This window comes from Notothenia rossii (assembly GCF_949606895.1).
Source record: "Notothenia rossii genome assembly, chromosome: 2".
Lineage (NCBI taxonomy): Eukaryota > Metazoa > Chordata > Actinopteri > Perciformes > Nototheniidae > Notothenia > Notothenia rossii.
In genome coordinates, this window is record NC_136904.1 from 50,365,395 (window position 1) to 50,385,740 (window position 20,346).

Below are 20,346 nucleotides of genomic sequence, written 5' to 3' on the forward strand. Positions count from 1 at the left end.
ACGCGGGAGGTCACGTGCTGAGGCTTTTTTATGCGGAAGTGAACATTTCTTACAAAAACGACACCAGATGTCACCGTAGTGTATATTTCTGTATATTTTTGGGAAAATCTAGTGTATTCATCATTTTCCTACACATTTATTCACAGGTGTCTTTAACCTGGAAGTTGCTCTTTAAGGCTCTTTAAGGTGGTTGCTTTCTTAGGATCAGGAATGATAGTGGCAGTTTTAAGGCAAGGTAGGATAACAGCGAGTTTCAGGGAGAGATTAAAAATGCTGGTGAAAACCTTTGAGAGCTGGTTGGCACACGCTCTGAGCACCTTCCCAGGTACTCCATCTGGACCAGCAGCCTTCCTGGGGTTCACTGCTTTGAGCACCCGTTTCACTCTGGAACCCATCAGTCGATTTTGGTGATTGATACCACTTTTTAACCGTTAGAGCCAATAGAATCGAGGGGAAGTTCCTAAAGTATCTAAACATTACCCATTGGTGAATGAGTGATGTGCAGCCAGCAAGCCCAAAACCGGAAGCTCTCATACACTCTCGTAGCTCTCATAGCAGTTATATATGAAAACTACTCTTGACATAAATGTTATGATGGATTATCAGTAATCATTTTAAAGTGGCACAGAGACATTGGATTAACCTTCAGCAGCGTTTTTATTCCCTTGAACACAACGTTTGATCACAAAACAGCAAAGGTAAGACGTAATTATTGTTATATCTCTCAAAGGCTCCGCCCTCTACTGGACTCTATGGGTACTACCGTGTATCCTATTCGTGCACGCATTTCTTCACTGAGACTTCCATAGATGTAGCCGGCCCCTGGGCGGGCCTACCTGAATGCGCGCGCACCTCACCGCATAAGAGGCGGCCTCGCCCCCTCACTGCTATCCCTTTCTCTTCAGCGAAGCAGCATTGTCGTAAATGAGTGAAGAGAGACGGACAAAGAAAGAAAAAAATAAGGTTTTTTCAAGTGAACGAACATTGACTCACCTGTGGAGCGCCCGTGTCCTTCGTGTCCGGGGTCCATCAAGGGTGACGACCCCCATATCCGGTGTATCGAGTGTCTGGGGTCTGACCACACGGCGGCTAATCTGCCTTCATCAGCAGTCTGCAGTACCTGCCGTTTATTGCCTCGATCCAGCCGCCTTCACAGAGTGGCGCTGTTCCAGGGGTGCTACGTTTCGCCGGTGGAGGATGTGAAGGCAATTTTTATATAACATTAGAAAGACTGATTCTTATTATTACATTATAAGCTTATTGTGCTCATTTATGTGGCTGTGACTTTGGAATAAATAGTCTCAATCACCCCCCCCCCCCCCAAGTTTTGATGGGAAGGAAAGGAACGAAGGGAAAAGTCACATGAGAAAGTGTTTAGCTTGCAATATTGAAAGTAGCAAGGTCAGGTGCAGAGACTGAGAGAATACAAAGAGGTAGTCAGAACAGCACATCGCACCGGCCTTGAGATGTATGGGAACTTCACTCCCCCACAAAGCTAGGAAGCAACATTATGGTTTTTCACTATATCTGAAGAAACGTTAGCGAAAACAAATTACGTATGATGGTGCCAGAGTAGGGAGGGACTTCCACAGGCTGGCAGAATGCTGATTGGAAGGTCGTGTTGCCAAGAGACTCTATCTGAGTCTGCGCACCAACCAAAGAGAACCGAGTCTAAATCATGGTATCTCTTCATCTAGTCTTGACCAATCATAAATGTGCGGGCAACGCCCTGTGTAATAAAATGTATTGTCGCACGAGAGAGCACCCCCATACCTCAACAACAAGCGTTGTATTTGGGAGTGGTGCTAGATGCAGGCAGGCTGCGCGCCACCCTGTCAGAGAGCAGACAGGCATCCTTGCTACAGGCAGTTTGCAGACTGCGACAGGGGGCAACAGTGACAGCTTTGACTGTCATGCAGACCTTGGGTCTCATGGCGGCGGCTCACGTTGTGGTCCCGCTTGGGTTACTGCATATGCGCCGCCTGCAGAGGTGGTTCTCCAGCCTGTGTTTCGATCCAAAGAGACACAAACAGCGGCTGGTGACCATCCACCACTCGGTGGGGGGCAACCTCCGGTTCTGGGGGTCCCCGGATCACCTCCGGAAGGGGTCCCCGCTGGGACGGGTGACCTCCTACATCTCAGTGTTCATGGATGCATCCGGAACGGAATGGGGGGAAACCTGCCTGGGGAAAGCTATAGGGAGGCGCTGGTCTCTAACAGAAATGCGGCACAGCAACCTCCTAGAGCTACGGGCAGTGATATTAGTCCTCCAACATTTCAAACCCTTAATCCAGGGAAAACATGTAGGTGGTTAGCATGGTCAGGAGCGACAACAGCACCACAGTGGCAGATATCAACAGGCAGGGCGGAGTCCGCTCCGCCGCTTTGTTGACCACAGCGGAGAAATTGTGGTTATGGGCTGCAGAGGTGGTGTTATCTCTGAGAGCCCTCTACATTCCGGGTCCGGAAAACAGGGGGGCCGACTTCATGTCGAGGGGCGGACCCCTGCCAGGCGAGTGGGCGCTTCACCCAGAGGTGGTGAAGCGGATCTGAGCTCGGCTTTTTAAATTTTGAAGTTAAAAGCATCAATCTGGTTCACTTTGAGAGCAACATTAGGAGATCTATGGAAACACCTCGCAACATCCATATGAAACAGAACTGTAAGCAGATTTTATTTTTATTTTTGGATATTTTACAATTAACTCCCCTTTCAAACTGTATTCTTGTTTATTAATAACAACTTTTTTTACTGTCAGATAGACACATGTTTACTTTAGTACAGATGGTGCTGTGGAAAACAGCACCATCTAAAGTAAACAGTATGTTATACCTGTTTACTTTATTCTCTTGTTTTTTTTTAACTATGATGATCATACAAAGATGTGCCTTTACCTCACTGGTTGTAGAAAAAGCTTCTTATATTCGTTAGCATAACTAGCTAACCAGATGCTAATAACAAAGTTATTGTCCGTATGATCAGAATAACAGATGAACAGATCGCCACTGGGCTTTCAACTAAAGACACAGCCACGCAAACACTGCGGCATGTGTACGGATTCTTATGGGTACTGCAATTTTTGAAGTGCCGGAGCGGTTCTGGTGCTCTCCGTCAGAACTGCACCCCTGTCAGACGAGACATATACCACGTGATGACACGTTAGGCTCGTGTTGTGTTCAAGGATCCTGACCTTGGCTAGGAAAAACAGGCACTCGCTTGTTTAATTCTTTTGCGGTCAAGATTACTTTAATTTCTTTATTTTTTGCGTGTGTTTATAAATTACCTCGAGGGCCGTACCAAATGGTCTCGCAGGCCGTATACGGCCCGGAGGCCAGAGGTTCCCCGCCACTGTCTTACAGTGATAGCTTACTATATCATCGAGGGAAAGATGAGACAAAAAGTTCTCAGAACAAAAGCCATACACAGCCCAAACAGGACAAGTGGTGGCTGAAGAAATTGGATAAATTCTGCAAGAATTTGGCATTATCAATAAAATAGCGGCTGTCACGGTTGATAATGCAGCGAACATGGATGTGGCCATAAAAAGGCTACATTTCATGAAGCTAGGCTGTTTTGCACACACACTCAATCTTGGGGCACAAAGTGTCTATTCTCTGGCATCGGTGACAAAATGGACAGCAAAGGTCAGGGATGTTGTTGTCTGGATGAAGCGTTCATCCATGGGAAAGACTGTGCTCCGGGAAAAGCAACAACTCCTAAGTAAGCAACCCTCAGATTACTTCATTTGTGCATTGTGTACATTTCTGAAGGTCTTGATTTTTTAACACAATGCAAGAAACATTATATATATCTTATAAAAACTGAATTTTCTTATATAGATGATCATGATTCACCATGAGACAAGATAACTTTATTGTTTGTCACAGAGCAAACATAAACAATGCATATTTAAAATGCATTTAAAGAGCAACTTGCAGGTTAGAGACACCAGTGAATAAATGTGTAGGAAAATGATGAATACACTAGATTTTCAAAAAAATATACAGAAATATACACTACAGTAACATCTGGCGTCGTTTTAGTAAGACATTTTCACTTCCGCATAAAAAAGCCTCCGCAAGTGACCTCCCGCGTGTGACGTAACATGGGGGAGAGCGGCCGGTGTAACGTATGAATAAACATGGATCACAATGCTAGTTTTGACACAGAAGAGGTTGAAAATATATATTCGAATGCATATGATTATAATTATGAGCCTGCTATGCGTCCAAGAGACCAGGAGCTGCAAAGGGTTAGAAAAAATAACGGCCATCGGAGAGAAATGGAGCTTTGGTGTGTGGAGAACCAGTGGAGAACAGAGCAGCTGTCTTGGTGAGTGACCGGCGTTAGCTACGTTTAATGTTAGCTAACGTCGGTCACATCACAACATTGTAAAGTTAGCAATCATATATCAGGCTATAACTAAAGTAGTATTGATAATATAGTAACATTACTGGCAGGACTGTTGATACTGATCCATAACAGAAACTAATGCGCAAGTATCAGCCGTATCTCGCGTTACTTAATGCAACTCCACACTACGTCTTACGGTGCTGTGTACCGGAGGGGAGACGCGAGATACGGCTGATACTTCACGATCTGGCGGAGAAAGGTTGTGGAGCCTCCTTTGATATGCCGTTGTAAATGGCTTGATGGAAAGCAGGTGTGTAGTCGGGAAGGGTGCACAGCTGATTGCAGCAGGTGAGTGTAGGTTGAGCCGGGAGCCAGGAGTGACAGCCACCACATCAGTGGTGTAGTCCAGGGTATACGCAGGTATACGGCGTATACCCACTTATTTTTCAGACAGAATGGCGTATACCCACTTCTCAATCACCGCTGGTGCACATTATTTAGTAGTGGCTCAATGTCATTTCATAGTACTGTGAAGACTCATGACACAAACCTACTCTGCCTCATATTGGCTAACTCTATGCCTTCGCTGGTTAGATTGGTCAGGTTTTCAGCGCGAGAACTGATGAAAAACCAATCAGAGGCAGAGTAGGGCGGGTCTTAATAAAGGAAAAAAACTGAATATAGACAAATGTTAATTTACTTTCAACTATTTGCCATTACAAAAATTGTATGAACTGTTAGAATGAAGCGAGCCATTCAGACTAAAATTTCCTTTTACAATAAACATCCTTGTGGAACTACATCGGCCAGCAGCTCAGCTACAGATAGTGAGGCTAGAACACCGGAGCTGTTAGCTGATAGCCCTGTTATCATCAGCCCTGACATCAGCCCAACACCTGCGCTCCCTCCGTCCCCCTCATCCGTTGAAGAGGATGCTGACAGGGAAGGAGATGAAGACGACAATAACGGTGGGTCTCACTTCTATATTTTAAGATTTTTGTAACAAATCGTAGCTAGGTAGTCATATATACTAACATAAAAGTAGTAATAGCATTATTTTCGTTAATAGTTGGTTTCAACTTTTAAATTTAGTATTTCTGATTCTAGTGGCGCTAGTTAGCTATTATAGCTTCATGGCAATGAGCACAGCACACCTTAGTGAGACAGAAAGACATTTGGAAAATACATCCATTATTTGCTGCAATCCATATTTATTACTCTGAACTTTATTGTGTCCCTTATGCTAAGTGTCTGCCCCAACTTTATTTTCACGACATTTACATTTATCTTGTACACAAAATCCATCCCCATACACCAGAGATAGCCTGAAGGCTTTTCAAGAGCATAGCTAGGTACCACGCAATCTGAAGAACATTAGCGCTTAGCTAACGTTAGCTACCATAATGCTAAGATCATCGTGTGTTTGGTGACGTGACACAGCTATCTGCTTAATTGTAACATTAGCTGTGGCAACTGAAGATTAGTGTTTTGGATTGTCAGCGTTTTCCTGTCAAATGGAGATAAAAAATTAGCTAGCTATCACTAGCAGCTACATAATTTGAGGTCAAATGTAGCTAGTGCTAATTTATAGGAGACTGCACAATCTGAGGGTAGATGTTGGCTGCCAGTGGTCTCTTCTAATTAAAGACAGCCATTTATCCCGCCGATCTACCTCTTTTAGGATTGAATAAAGTCTTATATCTGTGTTACTTTGGCGACTGTTGTTTCAGCCAACAGCTTAAAAATAGCAAGGGCATTTTGACCTTGTGCGACGCACAGCCAGATTCGGGCATAGCGACGCTACGTGGAATCCACGAATTTGGATACATTATGAAAACGGGTACTTTTATTTTGAAGGCAGGATGCGGTAGGAAGTAAAAGACGTATATGACGGTCAAAGTTTAAAAGTGCGTCTTCCTCACGAAAGGAAACGTGCTGTTGTTTACCAAGGACCTGGTTGAAAAGGGCACAAGGTTTGTCTGTGTTTAGGTCTAATTTGTGTGCAACATTGAGTCACGTCATAACGCCTTTTCTTAGAAGAGTTTTCACACTTTGTATTGACACAGCCATGGATAAAGCTACAGCTAGGCCCTGTGTAATTGACTATTTGACTATTTGGGGGCTAAAATGAAAAAATCTAATAATGCAGATTATGAAGGTGACAACTTTACACTTTTGAATAGGTTATGGTCATTGTTCCCCTTTTATAGCCTATAATTCAATCACTTTTGTTGTTCTTCCCTTAGACATCAATAATGACTGGCCTGACCTGTGGACTGTCAATCAAAAAGAGGATTTTAAATCCAAGAACCCCTGGTTGGGATCCAAAAACAAAAAACTTGGTAAGTTTAGGTATCTTGTTAGTTTAGGTAGCTTCTGAAACAGTGGACACACACTAATATTGTGTGCGTGTGTGTGTGTGTGTCCTTTTATGTATATGGGAAAAATAGACCATGCACACATACAGCTGTGGATACAGTAGTTACATTGTATGTTTATGCTTCACAGGATGTCTGGTTTGTAGCAGTGTGAACTCCATTGGGATCAACAAGGAGCAAGGTGTATCACTCTCAAGAGAATGGATGAACTTTGAAATTCAAGTGTCTTCTCAGGGAAGTAGAGAAACAAGTCTGTCAGTCTTGAGAAATAAGATCAGGAAACATGCTTTGTCCAAGACACACTCTCAGGCTGTGAAGGTGGCAGAACAACAAAAAGAATCGGCCATTGAGAATGCAGTGGAGGTTATGACTGAGCCCTACAAGAAGGAAACTGATGCTGTGTTCCGAACAGCCTACCATTTGGCCAAAAAGAACAGACCCTTTTCTGACCATGAGAGCCTCATTGAGCTGCAGGAACTGAATGGTGTTAAGATGGGCTCAATACTTCATTCACGTTACAGTGCAACACAAATCATACAACATGTTGCCAGTGAGATGCAGAGCAAAATTGTGAGTAACATAATAGCATCATCCACGAAGTTAGCTGTCCTTATTGACGAGGCCTCTTCTTTAAGTCACAAACCTGTCATGACAGTTTCTGTAAAAGCGTCAATTGAAGGAGCAAGCCCTGAGTTCATATTCCTTGATCTAGTTGAATTAGACAATCAGAGAGCAGATGGCATAGAACAGGCTTTACTCACCTGTTTAATGAAGGCTGGCTTTACAGAAGAGTGGCTTCTTGAAAACTGGGTAACATTTGTGTCTGATGGAGCCAGTGTCATGCTAGGAAAGAAGTCAGGAGTAGCAACCAGGTTGACCTCGAGATTCCCAAGGCTCTTTGTGTTGCACTGTATGAACCATAGGCTGGAACTAGCTGTGTCAAATGCTGTTGATGAGGTGACGGGTGTCAACCACTTTAAAATAATTATGCAGAAGCTATATTCACTTTATAGTATGTCGAACAAAAATGAGCGTGAACTCAAAGATGCAGCAGCTGAAGTAGGCTCACAACTTCTTCGCATTGGCAGAGTTTTAGATGTACGCTGGGTGGACAGTAGCTTTCGTACTGTTCGTGCTGTGTGGACATCCCTGGGAGGTCTTGTGCAGCACTTTAAGAATGCGTCTTCCGATGAGATGAGGTCCACCAAAGAGAAACAAATGTACAGAGGTTTATTATACCGTCTTCAAAGTCCTGAATTTATCTGTGACCTTGGGCTCATGTATGACACTCTCCATGAACAACAAGTCCTCCAACTAATACGACCAAATAGGTCGATTGTTTTCCTCGTTTTCCGACCCATTAATACGACCCAGAGCAGCGTTTTCAATCAACGGGTGCGTCAGCCTGTATACCTTTACGACCCACGGGCGCGTTTTAAATCAACGGGAGGCGGCGTAATGACGTACAACGTCCTCGACAACTTCTGTTAACAACCATCGTTTTTCAGACACGTACACTCTTCAAAAATCACGGCTTTCTGTCGTAGAACAAAACGTGATCCGCCTCTTAAATTTGTGTCGACCACAGACCTTATTTCGAGCTATTTTCCCAAATCCTATGGAGAAATCTCATTGGTTCTGACGCGAGGGAACCGGAAGTGGTCAAATGCTAACTCACCGGGGTTTTGGACTCGTCACTGCATCAGACAACATCCATTTATTTCCCAGACAAGCTAATAAACGTGAGTAGTCAGATATCAAAAGTATATTCATTTTGGGATATGTATTATGTTGTTTTATTTTGTCGTCTAGTACAGTGACTAAGATTACTATGTTTACCTAGGAATAATGATAGCAAAGCTAAATTAGCCAAAAGTAGAATCAGCTAACGTTAACGTGAGCATGGAAGTTATGTGATCCATCGGTTCATGCGGTTGATCCAAATGTTATCAAACGTCACATTCTTTATAACTATATTAAATACTATTTATCTATTAAGTGAAGAGTGACCAGGGGTGTAATACTGCCGGAACACCGCTCCGGCACCTAAAACGGGGATGGTTGTTAGCATCTGGTGCTAGCTAGCTATGATAACGGATAGGCTAAGAGGCTAATGTACCTAATGTAATGTTTACACAGTTAACTTTAGTCTAAGTTATCTCAGTGGGTCTGAAACAGTTTGGTCACCATATATGGAAATACATATTTCCAAGGCACACTTTTATATTATTGTAATGTTCCACAATAGGAGTCGGAAATTCAAGTTCTTAGGTTCAATAGCTCCTTTGGTAGTATACAAATACAGGTTCATAGGTCACAGGTTGCAGGTCGCAGGTTCAACGTCACACAGCACCCTAAAAAAAATCGAATGAATCTAAAACATCGATGAAATCATTACAATTCATACTATTGGACATACAACAAATGCATAAAAAAACAAAACAGTAAATAGTTAAATATGCACAAAGATACATTTAAAAAAAGTATTATTCTTATCATTTTTTTTATTATTGAAATGTATACAGTTAAGTTTCATATGGGTGTTGACAGATGTATCCATAGATTTAGTTAATTTTGCCCTCAAGTGCACAAGATTGATGCATTTAACTTCACGGGGGCCTCCGGACCCCCCTAGAGGACATGAGGTCCACCCCCACTTAAAACATATTCACATGGATAGGATACTAAATACATGTGCACACTTTTTATATAGTAACCTTTGTACCTCAGCAGGAGGGAGTTAGTTTATAAAGGTCCTTCACTGATCACGCAGCTGTGTGCAGCATTTACTGTAAGAATCACACATTTATTCAATAATGCAGACTTAATAAATGACCATTCTTTGTTGATTCTGGCTGGAGTGTTAATTGACAGTAGTTACATAAGCTTCAAAACAAGCCACAACTGCGCGTGCACACGTGCAGAACTTATAGAATTAGCAATACACCCCTGCTAATGATGATTTTAGTATTATTTTCTGTGATGATGGAGCATCAACTTTTGGATCAACCAGATATTGACAGATTAGGGTTGTCCTTAACAGTCACTTTAAACATGTGACTGACTCTGTATAACATTGTTTTCCTTACTCTTGTGATTTTTGTTCATCCTATCTAAAAGATAAAAAAACATGAGTTCATTGTTTTAACAAGATTTTTCACGATATAATAAAATACATGAATCCTGTAAACATTTGTAGTATAGTATTCTTATTTTTGGTATTCCCTGACATTATCTGTGTTTCTGTTACAGATGCCTACTCAAAAAGTGTGCCAGACATGCAGGCAAAGCATAGGAGTAGCAAGTAAAAAATGCAAACAATGTGGTGCCATCCAACCCTACAAAGAGAAACTCTCCAAGCAAAAAGAAAAGGTTGCACAGGAGTGGAAGGCCACGCAACAGAAAAACCACAGTGTCAACAAAGTGTATGACTCGACACATTTACTGGTAAGCTTTTTTCTCTTGCAGATGTCAGTTATCATAAAAAAGTGTGTAAATAATCCCTGATCTTAATCTTTTTATACAAATTGTTAAATTACTGAATTGATTTATACTTTCCAACAGTCGCCCTCATTTACTTTTTAAAAATAATCCTAATTTCTTAAGTAAGTTTATGTGAGAAGTACAGACTAGTGCACGATTACTGCACTTCATGTAATGTGTTAAGCAAAATTGTTGTCACCGTTGTATTTAAAGCTGTAAAGGCATAACACATTTTTTCGAACTGATGTTAGATAGTGTTTGTACTTGCAAGCACCCAGTTTTAGTAAAACATTATTTCTTAACCAGAAGTAACATAGTTCAGGCCAGTGGTAATTCCTAGAATCAGAGCTTCAATGTACATGTTTTTCTAATTATATCTTACAAAAAAACCTGCATTTTGGTGTTTTATATTTTATTTTGGAACTTCATGGTATGGAAAACACATAATTATGTGACTATGGTTTCCAAAAGTAAAATAAATGAAATATCATATACATTTTTGAATAAATGGTAAAACCAAGAATGTCACAGAATCAAAACCAGCCCATATTAATATAGTGCTTGAAAGACAATCAAGACCTGGAAAGAGTTAGTATTAATAAAGAGGCCCTTAAAAGGACTTTCATTAAGCTTACCAGAGTCTCTGACTTTGAGCCGTGTTCGAACAGTCCTTTAAAAATTCCCCTGTAACACCAGCTTTACATCTGAAGTGCTGTTAATGCGGAACTTTGAACCTGAAATGATATAGGTTATAGCTTGCTGACATGTTTCAAAGCTAAATGTAGCTTATTCAGATATCTGAATGTGAGAATTAAATGGACAAATATTAGGCATGCCAGAAACTGACCATGATCAAAATCGGACAGCCCTGGCGAATATTAATTGATTATTCGCCGCCGAATTGAAACTAAGCCAGGAAAAAAAAGAAATACATAAATAATAATAAAAATATATATAAATAAAATCGAATTTTAAAAATAATTTTCGATTATGGAGACTGTAACGAATATTCGAAAAATAGAATAATCGCTGGCATCCCTAACCCATATAAAAATAACTATGCCCATGTAAAAAAAACTCAAAGTGAACCCGAGCTCGATAAACTTCTTTTTTTTTTACAGTTCTTTTTTAGGGGCTCCCCTAAAAGGGGTCTAAAATCACACCTGGTTAATTGTGGGGTGCCTTCCTCAATGTGCACACGTATCACATCAGTGCATTTTTCACTTATGCAAAATAAATGGAGTTATAATGGCTTTAGGTGTGTGAAAATGTTTAGAACTGTTGTGTACATAATATTTCTTGTTTTTTTGTGTCCATTGTGTTCCAGCTTCACAAATGGAAAATGTTAGATCGGCGTCCCATCCTCCTTCTTGCCAAGAGAGGCACAAATGGTTTTTGCCGATTGCATCTGTCCATGGCAAATCGAGACAGAAGATGGTAACAATGCACTTGTTACCATAAAGAGGATTTACGAAAGCCTAATTAATGGTAAAGTATACAAATCTGCATGCTATATTTCAGCAATTTATCTGTTAACATGTTTTGTAAATTAGTTGCTCAGTTATCTGGTTTTAAATGTAAAAAAATGTGAATCACTGTTTACCAAGTAGTACAAATATGTCGTTATGTCTTGTTTTGTCAGTTAAAGGGCCCATGTCATGCTTTTCTGGTTATTACCCGTCCCCTTGTGTGTTATGAAGCTTTTCCTGCATGTAAACGGTCTGCAGAGTCACAAACCCTCAAAGTACACCCTGTAGCGAGTAAAACTCTAACACAGAAAATACCTGTCTATGCTGCTCTTTTTCAATTTTTTTCTTCCTGAGTATAGTGACGTAACGGGCATAGTGACGTACCGGCTCACACACACACACTCACTCAGCCTTATCTTTTCTCAGCCGAGGCTCCGCGGATCTCCTCACGCACACACGCACACACACTCACAGCCTGGCTGTGAGTGTGTGTGTGTGTGTGTGCGCTCAGGCTGAGTTCCTCGCTGTCTCGCAGACCCCACACAGCAACCAGGAAACAACACCAGTAATCCAGCTCACACTGTCTGCTCCTCGAGCCTCAAAGGGCGGAGCAGCGAGCCCCCCAACGTCCCGCCAACACGGCACCCAGACCCCACGCAGCATTCTCATCTGTTTGTCCTTACTGGTGTCATTTCCTGGTTGCTAACAAACGCCATTGTAACACAGAATCACTGATGTTCCGCTGTTTCATTTTTAGCTGTAATTACTCAGATTATAAATGTATATGGCGGATTATACTTGGTCATTTACTCACCATGCGTCTACTTTTTTTTCTTCTCAATAGTGACTTTGGCAGTTGAACCTGAGGGCCCTTGTACCACACAGGCAGAAATGGCCGCAGACCCAGGATCAGACTTGTCTGTACCTCTTACCACCGAGACTGACACTGAGTTCACTCTCTTCCTCACTCCTGTGTCCTCCGGCCTGACTCATGCTCTCTCCTCCGGGCTGACTCCTGCTCTCTCCTCCGGGCTGACTCCTGCTCTCTCCTCCGGGCTGACTCCTGCTCTCTCCTCCGGGCTGACTCCTGCTCTCTCCTCCGGCCTGACTCCTGCTCTCTCCTCCGGGCTGACTCCTGCTCTCTCCTCCGGGCTGACTCCTGCTCTCTCCTCCGGGCTGACTCCTGCTCTCTCCTCCGGGCTGACTCCTGCTCTCTCCTCCGGCCTGACTCCTGCTCTCTCCTCCGGGCTGACTCCTGCTCTCTCCTCCGGGCTGACTCCTGCTCTCTCCTCCGGGCTGACTCCTGCTCTCTCCTCCGGCCTGACTCCTGCTCTCTCCTCCGGGCTGACTCCTGCTCTCTCCTCCGGCCTGACTCCTGCTCTCTCCTCCGGGCTGACTCCTGCTCTCTCCTCCGGCCTGACTCCTGCTCTCTCCTCCGGGCTGACTCCTGCTCTCTCCTCCGGCCTGACTCCTGCTCTCTCCTCCGGGCTGACTCCTGCTCTCTCCTCCGGCCTGACTCCTGCTCTCTCCTCCGGGCTGACTCCTGCTCTCTCCTCCGGCCTGACTCCTGCCCTCTCCTCCGGGCTGACTCCTGCTCTCTCCTCCGGGCTGACTCCTGCTCTCTCCTCCGGGCTGACTCCTGCTCTCTCCTCAGTGTCTTCCTCACAGAAAAGAAGACCAACGAGGAATAAAGTGGCAATTAATGGTATGTGCGGGTTAATTAGTAATTATCTTATTTACATCGACTGAAACTGTGTTTGATTTTGCACATTGAATTAGTTAAAGAGAGAGAAAACAATCATCGGTACAATTAGAATACACCACCTTTTGTTTTGTTTAAGACTTTGCAGTATCAAAAGTCTCAGTGCCATTTTGAACAGTTTAATTGAGCACAATGTGATGTTAGGCAATGTTTAGGAGGTTATTGCTGAACTTCAACTTATTACCATCTTTTAATTCCTTGCAGAATGTCCCATTCATCAAGGGTCAGACACTTTCCCCTACAAAAAACTACTGAGGGAACGAATCAGGGAGGTTTGTTTAGAAAATATTTTTAAATAAATAAACAATGACAATAATGTTTCCGTGGAACCAAGTCTTATCTTATTGGATTTTCGTATACTTTGTTTAAAAGGAGTGTTTCAGTCTTAAGCATGACTGCTAATGTAAATATTGAAATTACAGTAACAATAATTTATTATTAATTTAAGGTTGAGGTACTTGTGTAATGCTTCATGTCGCATTAATGCATCATGTCCAGCCATTTATTTATATATTACATTTTTTCTTGTAATCCTTTGTAGGTGAATTCCTATTCTTGGCAGTACAAATATTTTTTTAAATAATAATAGTATTCCAAAATATTAAACTGATGGGGAAAATGCTATTGACTATGTTACAGTCCTTCATATGTTTGAGTTAATCGTACCTACTATTATTTCAAATTATCATTTGATTTCACTGGACTTTTTGTATTTACATGTATGACATTTGAAAAAAATGAAGTTTACCTAAAATCTGTGTTTCTTTACTCAGGGCCATACCGAGGTGTTGGTGCAGTGGCAGTCTTGCTCTGGATGGTATGTATCTAATCTGAAGTTTCCTTCAGTGTAGCTGATGGGTCTGGCAGAACAGGGGCCACAAAGTAGTCTTACCAACCAACTTCATCAACCCTGAGATCACTAACTTAAACATTTTGGGTTCCTCAGCAGTAAATTGAATTTAGTTGATCACATGGGGGTGGGGAGCCATGTCATCAATGGCTCTATCAGACGTTTGCGCCATAAAGTAAGACATCCAAGTTCTCTGCCCTTCGTCATTCAGACATCGCGCCCTAGAAACGCTGTCTGATTGTAACACATAAGCAGGGAAGTAGCCTACATTGAAATAGAAATTAAAATATACAATAGAGTTTATCATTGATCAATATCACTAAAGGTTAAATGATTGATATGTGAGGCTGGATGGTATTTGATCTCTTTTGTAATTACTGACTTGTTACATTTGTTCTTAACAATTATACTATAAGTATAGTTAGTAGTAATAAGTAGTATTATTTCTGTGTGCAGTCTTGCAGGCAGTTGTCTAAGTTTAGTGCTGTATGTTTGGGCATTGATAAGACAGCAAATTCAAAGAATTGGTCAAATGAAACATTGACTTTGAAATAAAAAATGTACCTTGTATTATATATGATGTACGTGTTATATATAAATATATACATTATACTGCACTTTCATCATGATATTTTTGAGTGACTTAGTATATCTTCTCATTTGAAATAGCATTGTCAACATACTGTAGAACTACATATTCCAAAAAGTAATACTTTTTGCTGTGTCAGTATTGTCATACTGATATTCTGTACAAACTGTGAAGTCCATTGAGACAAATGTAACATTTGTGATATTGGGCTATATAAATAAACATTGATTGATTGATTGATTGATTGACTGTTTCTGTTTTACAGTGGGGCGAAGTGGAAAAATTCCTGGGAGCCAAAGGAAAACTTTTCCAGTTAAATATGGCTGACTTTTTTTTTTCTATTTTGGAGTAATAAAATACATATAAAAAAACATCTATGTAAGTGTTGTGCCTATTTGTGTTCTTATGTTATCAGTGAGCTGAAGCCAAGACAAATACAAATATGTTTGAAGTGTATCCATACAAACTCATTCTCTAAAACTGTCATGATTGGTCTGTTGTGAATGACACCCATGAGGAAAAAGGTCCTATACATTATATCACATCGGCAGGACTGTGATGTGATGAGGCCCTCGCGAGCGTCGACGGGGGGGTGGTGTGTAAACCCTGGACACACCAAGCCGATTACAGCTAGTGGAGCCTCGCAGCAGAAACTGTGGCGCGCTCAATTGCGCCGCATTTGCGCATCAGATGAGGCTCCCTCCACAAGATGAGGGCGAGAGGCAGACGCAGTCTGTGTGATCGGCGTGTATGGAGGGGCGGGCCTGCACATCGGCATATCACAGACTGGTGCATACATTGTACAGGCGGCAATTTGAAATGGAACGCAGCCCACACACGGCAGACAAACCCAAACACTTTTGGAACACGCCACCTCCAGACACATTAACATGCACTCCCCTAACTTTCCCCTAATCTGACATTGTATTTCATTCCATAACATATAAATATACTGTTCACCCATGTGAAACACACACACTGAAACCAAAATAATTTACAAACATGTGAAAATCTTTCATATGCGATGGAAACTTCTGAAGCAATGGAAACAGGAGTCAGAGAGACACGAGGAGAGCAGGAACTTTGATGGCAAACTGATGGTTTATTCACAAGACATGTTGTGTGCCACGAATTGACACAAAAGATGCCAAACCAATTCTGAAGATCTCTACCCCAGACCCATATTTAGCTAGTTCTGAGAGAAGAATCAACATTGTGCATAACAAGATAAAACCAACACCTCTATCAGCTGACGCCAATAGGCAGGAACAGGGAGACAAAACACTGAGAGCACAGTAGCCAAGGCTACAGGTGCCTGTGCTCAGTCAGGACAAGACCTGGGGGGTATACCACGAAACTGGTTCAACCTAACCTGGATATGTTTGAGTTAGCCGGTTGGCCTAATCCAAAACATACGCCCTCTCGCTAAACGGCACTACGACACGGGTTATCAAGTGGATCGCTCAAGCCAGCCGTGCCTATCTAGTTAGGTGCGCGTTCACATAAAAGGGGTAGTATTTGGAGCATTCGACCAATCACAAACATGGAGAAGCGTACTGACAGCGCAGCGCGTATACTTCCTGAATGAAAAGTCAACTATATAATTAGACAAATATGAAGACTTTAAACATCCATGACTCAAACACTTTATCCAGGATAAAAGCCACATAGCTGCACCTGCAAGGTGAACACAGCTGGTAAAAGAAAAAGTGTTTGAATGCGTACATTAACAGGTTTATGATATGCCCCGTCTAAGACACGATCTGACTTTAATTACATTTGACTCGAGTGTTTCGTAATGTGTTGCTTAAAATAATACTTCTGCATACAGTATGTGACACTGTAAGTGTTGCACGGCCAGATACGGCTCAGCTGACTCAGATAAGGAGATATATGATACATTATGATGTGATGCCGCGGACTGTACTGTTACTTTGATCCAGTTACTTATGTTGTGGCAGATATTTAATTAAGCTTTCTTAACGCTAATGTTATAATAGTCAGATTGCTCTGAAGATGGGAGGTGATATTCTATTAATGTTCACATTCACACGTGAACACGTTTGGTTCTATGCAAACTCAGTAATATCCATTGTGATACAGTTATAAGGCCTTCACAAGAGACTGTCAGTGGAGATTAAAGGGGATCAGGAGCTCACGTCTTCTCAGAGTCCTTGGTATCTGGCTTGATGATTGTCTCACATTTCTAAACTTCATGTCAATAACCTGCTTAAAAAGCTGAGGGTTAGCCTAGGTTTCTTCTACAGGAACAAGCCCTGTTTCTCTGCTTGAGGCCAGGAAAAGGCTAGTCACTGTGACCTTTTGACCTGTGCTGGACTATGGTGATTTGATCTATATGAATGCACCTGCCAATTGCCTGGTCAAGTTAGATGCTGCGTATCACAGTGCACTGAGATTTGTGACAAACTGTAAAGCATTAACCCATCACTGTACCCTGTATGCAAGGGCTGGTTTGCTTTCACTAACTGTACGGAGGCTCAGTCACTGGTACATTTTTATATACAAAGCCATGTTAGGGAAACTTCCATCTTATATCTGCTCCCTGATCTCACGGAAAATTGTAAGTGGCTACTGCCTGAGATCGAATGCTGTGGTTTTATTAAATGTGCCAACTGCTAGGACTGTCTTAGGGAAGACAGCTTTTAGATGCGCAGCTCCTCTGTCTTGGAATAGTCTGCAAATTAAATGGAAACTGAGCAATCTGGTGCCACTAAATGTTTTTAAAGCTCGGTTGGATGCTACTCAATCGGAAGCTATTGGTACCTGTTTATGTGGATAGTTATGTAAATGGTGCTGTATGATGTCCTTTTGTTGTTCTGTTTATGTTTTTATGTTTCGTGTGGAACCTACTTGAGCAGGTCTCCCTTGAAAAAGAAATCAATGATCTCAATGGGATACACCTGTATAAATAAAGGTTTGAAATTAAATGAAATGAGAGTCATCATCATCATGTTCTCTCTGCTGCTGCTGCTGCTGCTGCTGGCAGCTGGAAGTGAGTCAACACTTATTATACTGCTGTTTAACAGGATAATCTGTCATATAACTTTTTTTTGTATTTGTACAGGTGTGAAGTGTGAACAGCTGACACAGCCAGCCTCTGTGACTGTGCAGCCAGGTCAACGTCTGACCATCACCTGTCAGGTCTCTTATTCTGTTAGTTAATAATAATAATAAAATTCAATAACATGCTTTAACCACTAGGTGCCCGTTTATCAGCTGTGCACCGTTATGGTGTAAATACTGCCTATCTACCAATTGGATCCAATATAAAAGTCAGCCGAATTACTGTTGATATTGCAAGGAGACATATTGTGTGAAAATAAATCTAAGATGTTGTTAAATGGCTGATATATTTGTGATCCACGTCACGTTTTCAGTTTTGGCGGCAGTTCTTCCTGTTTGTATAGAAGTCTTCTCATCAGGGCTCTATAAATAGATAACTACGGCAGATATGTAATATGTAATGCAGCCGAACCATGTATTACAATGCCGTTATGTGATTAGCTCCAAAGAGAAAAGCAAGCAAACTCGGAATAAAGTATTATTATTATTTTTTTAAATGTTTTCGGATTTCACATCGCATAAACACCATTTCCCAACGTGCATTGCGGCTAAACCATGAATCACCGAGCTGAGGATCTTGGTTATGGCTAGAAAGGATCCGTCTTGTGTAAAACTCTCGCGAGAGTTCGGCTGAATGTCACGTGGCTGAATGTTTACGTTTGGCAGGCAGCCTTTCAGTTAGGATCGTTAACATCAGTTGGCCACAGCAAATGATGGTGAGAAGCTAAACTATCTATTAATTATGTCAATGACAGGGAGTGTGATCGTTGAAAAGCGGTCTTGCTGGTGTTCAAAGAAGAATGACAACACTGTAGATCACCAACACTATGGTTTATTTTTTATTCACAGGCAAGTCAACGTTGTCGCAGTAAAAGTCCCAAGATAGCTCCTGGTGCAATAAAATGTTCCCTTGCAGTGTTTTACTATTATGTCTGATGTTTCTCTATTAATATTGCTGCTGCATTAATGTGTATGTTGCATCATGTTACTGCTGTAGATGTGTTTCCGAGCCGCTCCGATTACAACGAGAGTTACAACGAGAACGTGACGTCATATTTACAATAGAAGGATCCTTTCTAGCCATAACCGAGGATCTTGCCTACGTCTGTTTCCGGTATTGTTTTTGACGGATGTATTTTGTTATACACACATTCCTTCACATTTAAATTAAAATGTACATTAAAATATTTCATGAGGCTTTCTAAAATGTTTTAAAATATAACTACGGTTCGAGTTGAAGAGTTTATAAATTAACATGAACCGAAGCTGTTGCCTGGTAACGCAATCGTGCAACGTCACGTCCGTTAATTCCACATCCACACACATCGATTTAATAAATGAATATAGAGCTCCTGCGGTCACGTGACTTTTGGTTATCAGCCACCATTTTGGCAGTAAACATGACGACCGGCGCCAGCGTTTTCCTACCGTGCGAGTATACATCTCATTTTAATTCAAGTGAAATTCGGCTTTATAGTACAAAATTAGAAAGATTAAATATAAGCGACCCATAGAATGCACCCGGTGTGCTTTTCAAGAGCATAACCTCCTGCTCTGAAGACGATGTACCCGACTTGCGCTACGCGGACATCCACAGCTATCTTGTAAGCTTTCCATCAGTGTACTCAGGAGACTCCCTCAGAGCTTACAAAAGCTTGGAGGCTTACAAATGGTGTCAGTCCGGCTTCGTAAACAACATTCAACTGTGGAGTCTTACATCCAAAAACTTCGGCATCATCACTGCAAGGGTAAGTATTAAATTATTCCAGTTTGATAGGCAGTGTCACGTTAGCATTGTTTGTTTGTTAGCTTGTCTAGCTACGGCAGTGTCACGTTAGCATGTTTGTTTATTAGCTTGGATAGCTACTGCAGTGCGTCTGAAACTAGTTTGTATTTTTGCTTTTTGAAAACTTTTTGTAGCATTGTACTGTATTCCTTCACCCACCTGATATGAAGTGATCACTGCATAAGCGAAAGCAAACGGCCGGGGGGTCCCATCTTTCAGTCTTGTTCAGACGGCTCCTGGCTCTTTTAATCGCTGCGATCCACTTTTCCCTCCTCTCCGCGTCTTTTGGAATGCGATAATAAGATACACCTTTCTTCTTCCCACGCCTATTTGTGCAACCTGGTGCACAGCAGTTATCCACCATCCTCGACAGTCTGCCAGTGCCTGCCAATGAATTTACTGACGCGATTACTGCCAAAATGGCTGCCCCCTTCGTTTCTCGTCACGTGACCAGCATATGTGACATCATCCGCAGGAGCTCTATAGCCTTTGTATCTGCTAAAAGAGGTGCCGACCAGCTGGGGCAACAGAAAATTGGCGAAATTGAGTGTGACTATTACAAATGAAATCATTATTATATTAATATTGATAATA

The 20,346-nt window shown here is 41.8% G+C and overlaps 2 protein-coding genes and 1 long non-coding RNA gene across 3 annotated transcripts in view; all 3 read left to right on the forward strand.

The window, feature by feature from the left end:
* The window catches only part of LOC307029552 (uncharacterized protein), a 41,400-nt gene extending 22,126 nt beyond the window's left edge, over positions 1-19,274 (forward strand). The window contains exon 2 of the mRNA XM_079665628.1: positions 17,968-19,274. Within this exon, the coding sequence (XP_079521754.1) occupies positions 17,968-18,065 (98 nt within the window). The 3' untranslated portion in view covers positions 18,066-19,274. The remainder of the gene's footprint in view (positions 1-17,967) is intronic.
* Positions 4,932-7,825, forward strand: LOC307027908 (E3 SUMO-protein ligase KIAA1586-like; the record flags this gene model as incomplete). Its single annotated transcript, XM_079662602.1, has 4 exons — positions 4,932-5,319; positions 6,598-6,693; positions 6,860-7,693; positions 7,818-7,825. The coding sequence occupies exons 1-4, from the start codon at positions 5,094-5,096 to the stop codon at positions 7,823-7,825; spliced, it is 1,164 nt and encodes a 387-aa protein (XP_079518728.1). The 5' UTR covers positions 4,932-5,093.
* On the forward strand, positions 8,057-12,683 carry LOC307029818. Its single transcript, XR_013805411.1, has 4 exons — positions 8,057-8,471; positions 9,982-10,176; positions 11,540-11,700; positions 12,526-12,683. It is a non-coding gene; the product is annotated as an uncharacterized lncRNA (long non-coding RNA).
* Positions 19,275-20,346: the final 1,072 nt, after the last annotated feature.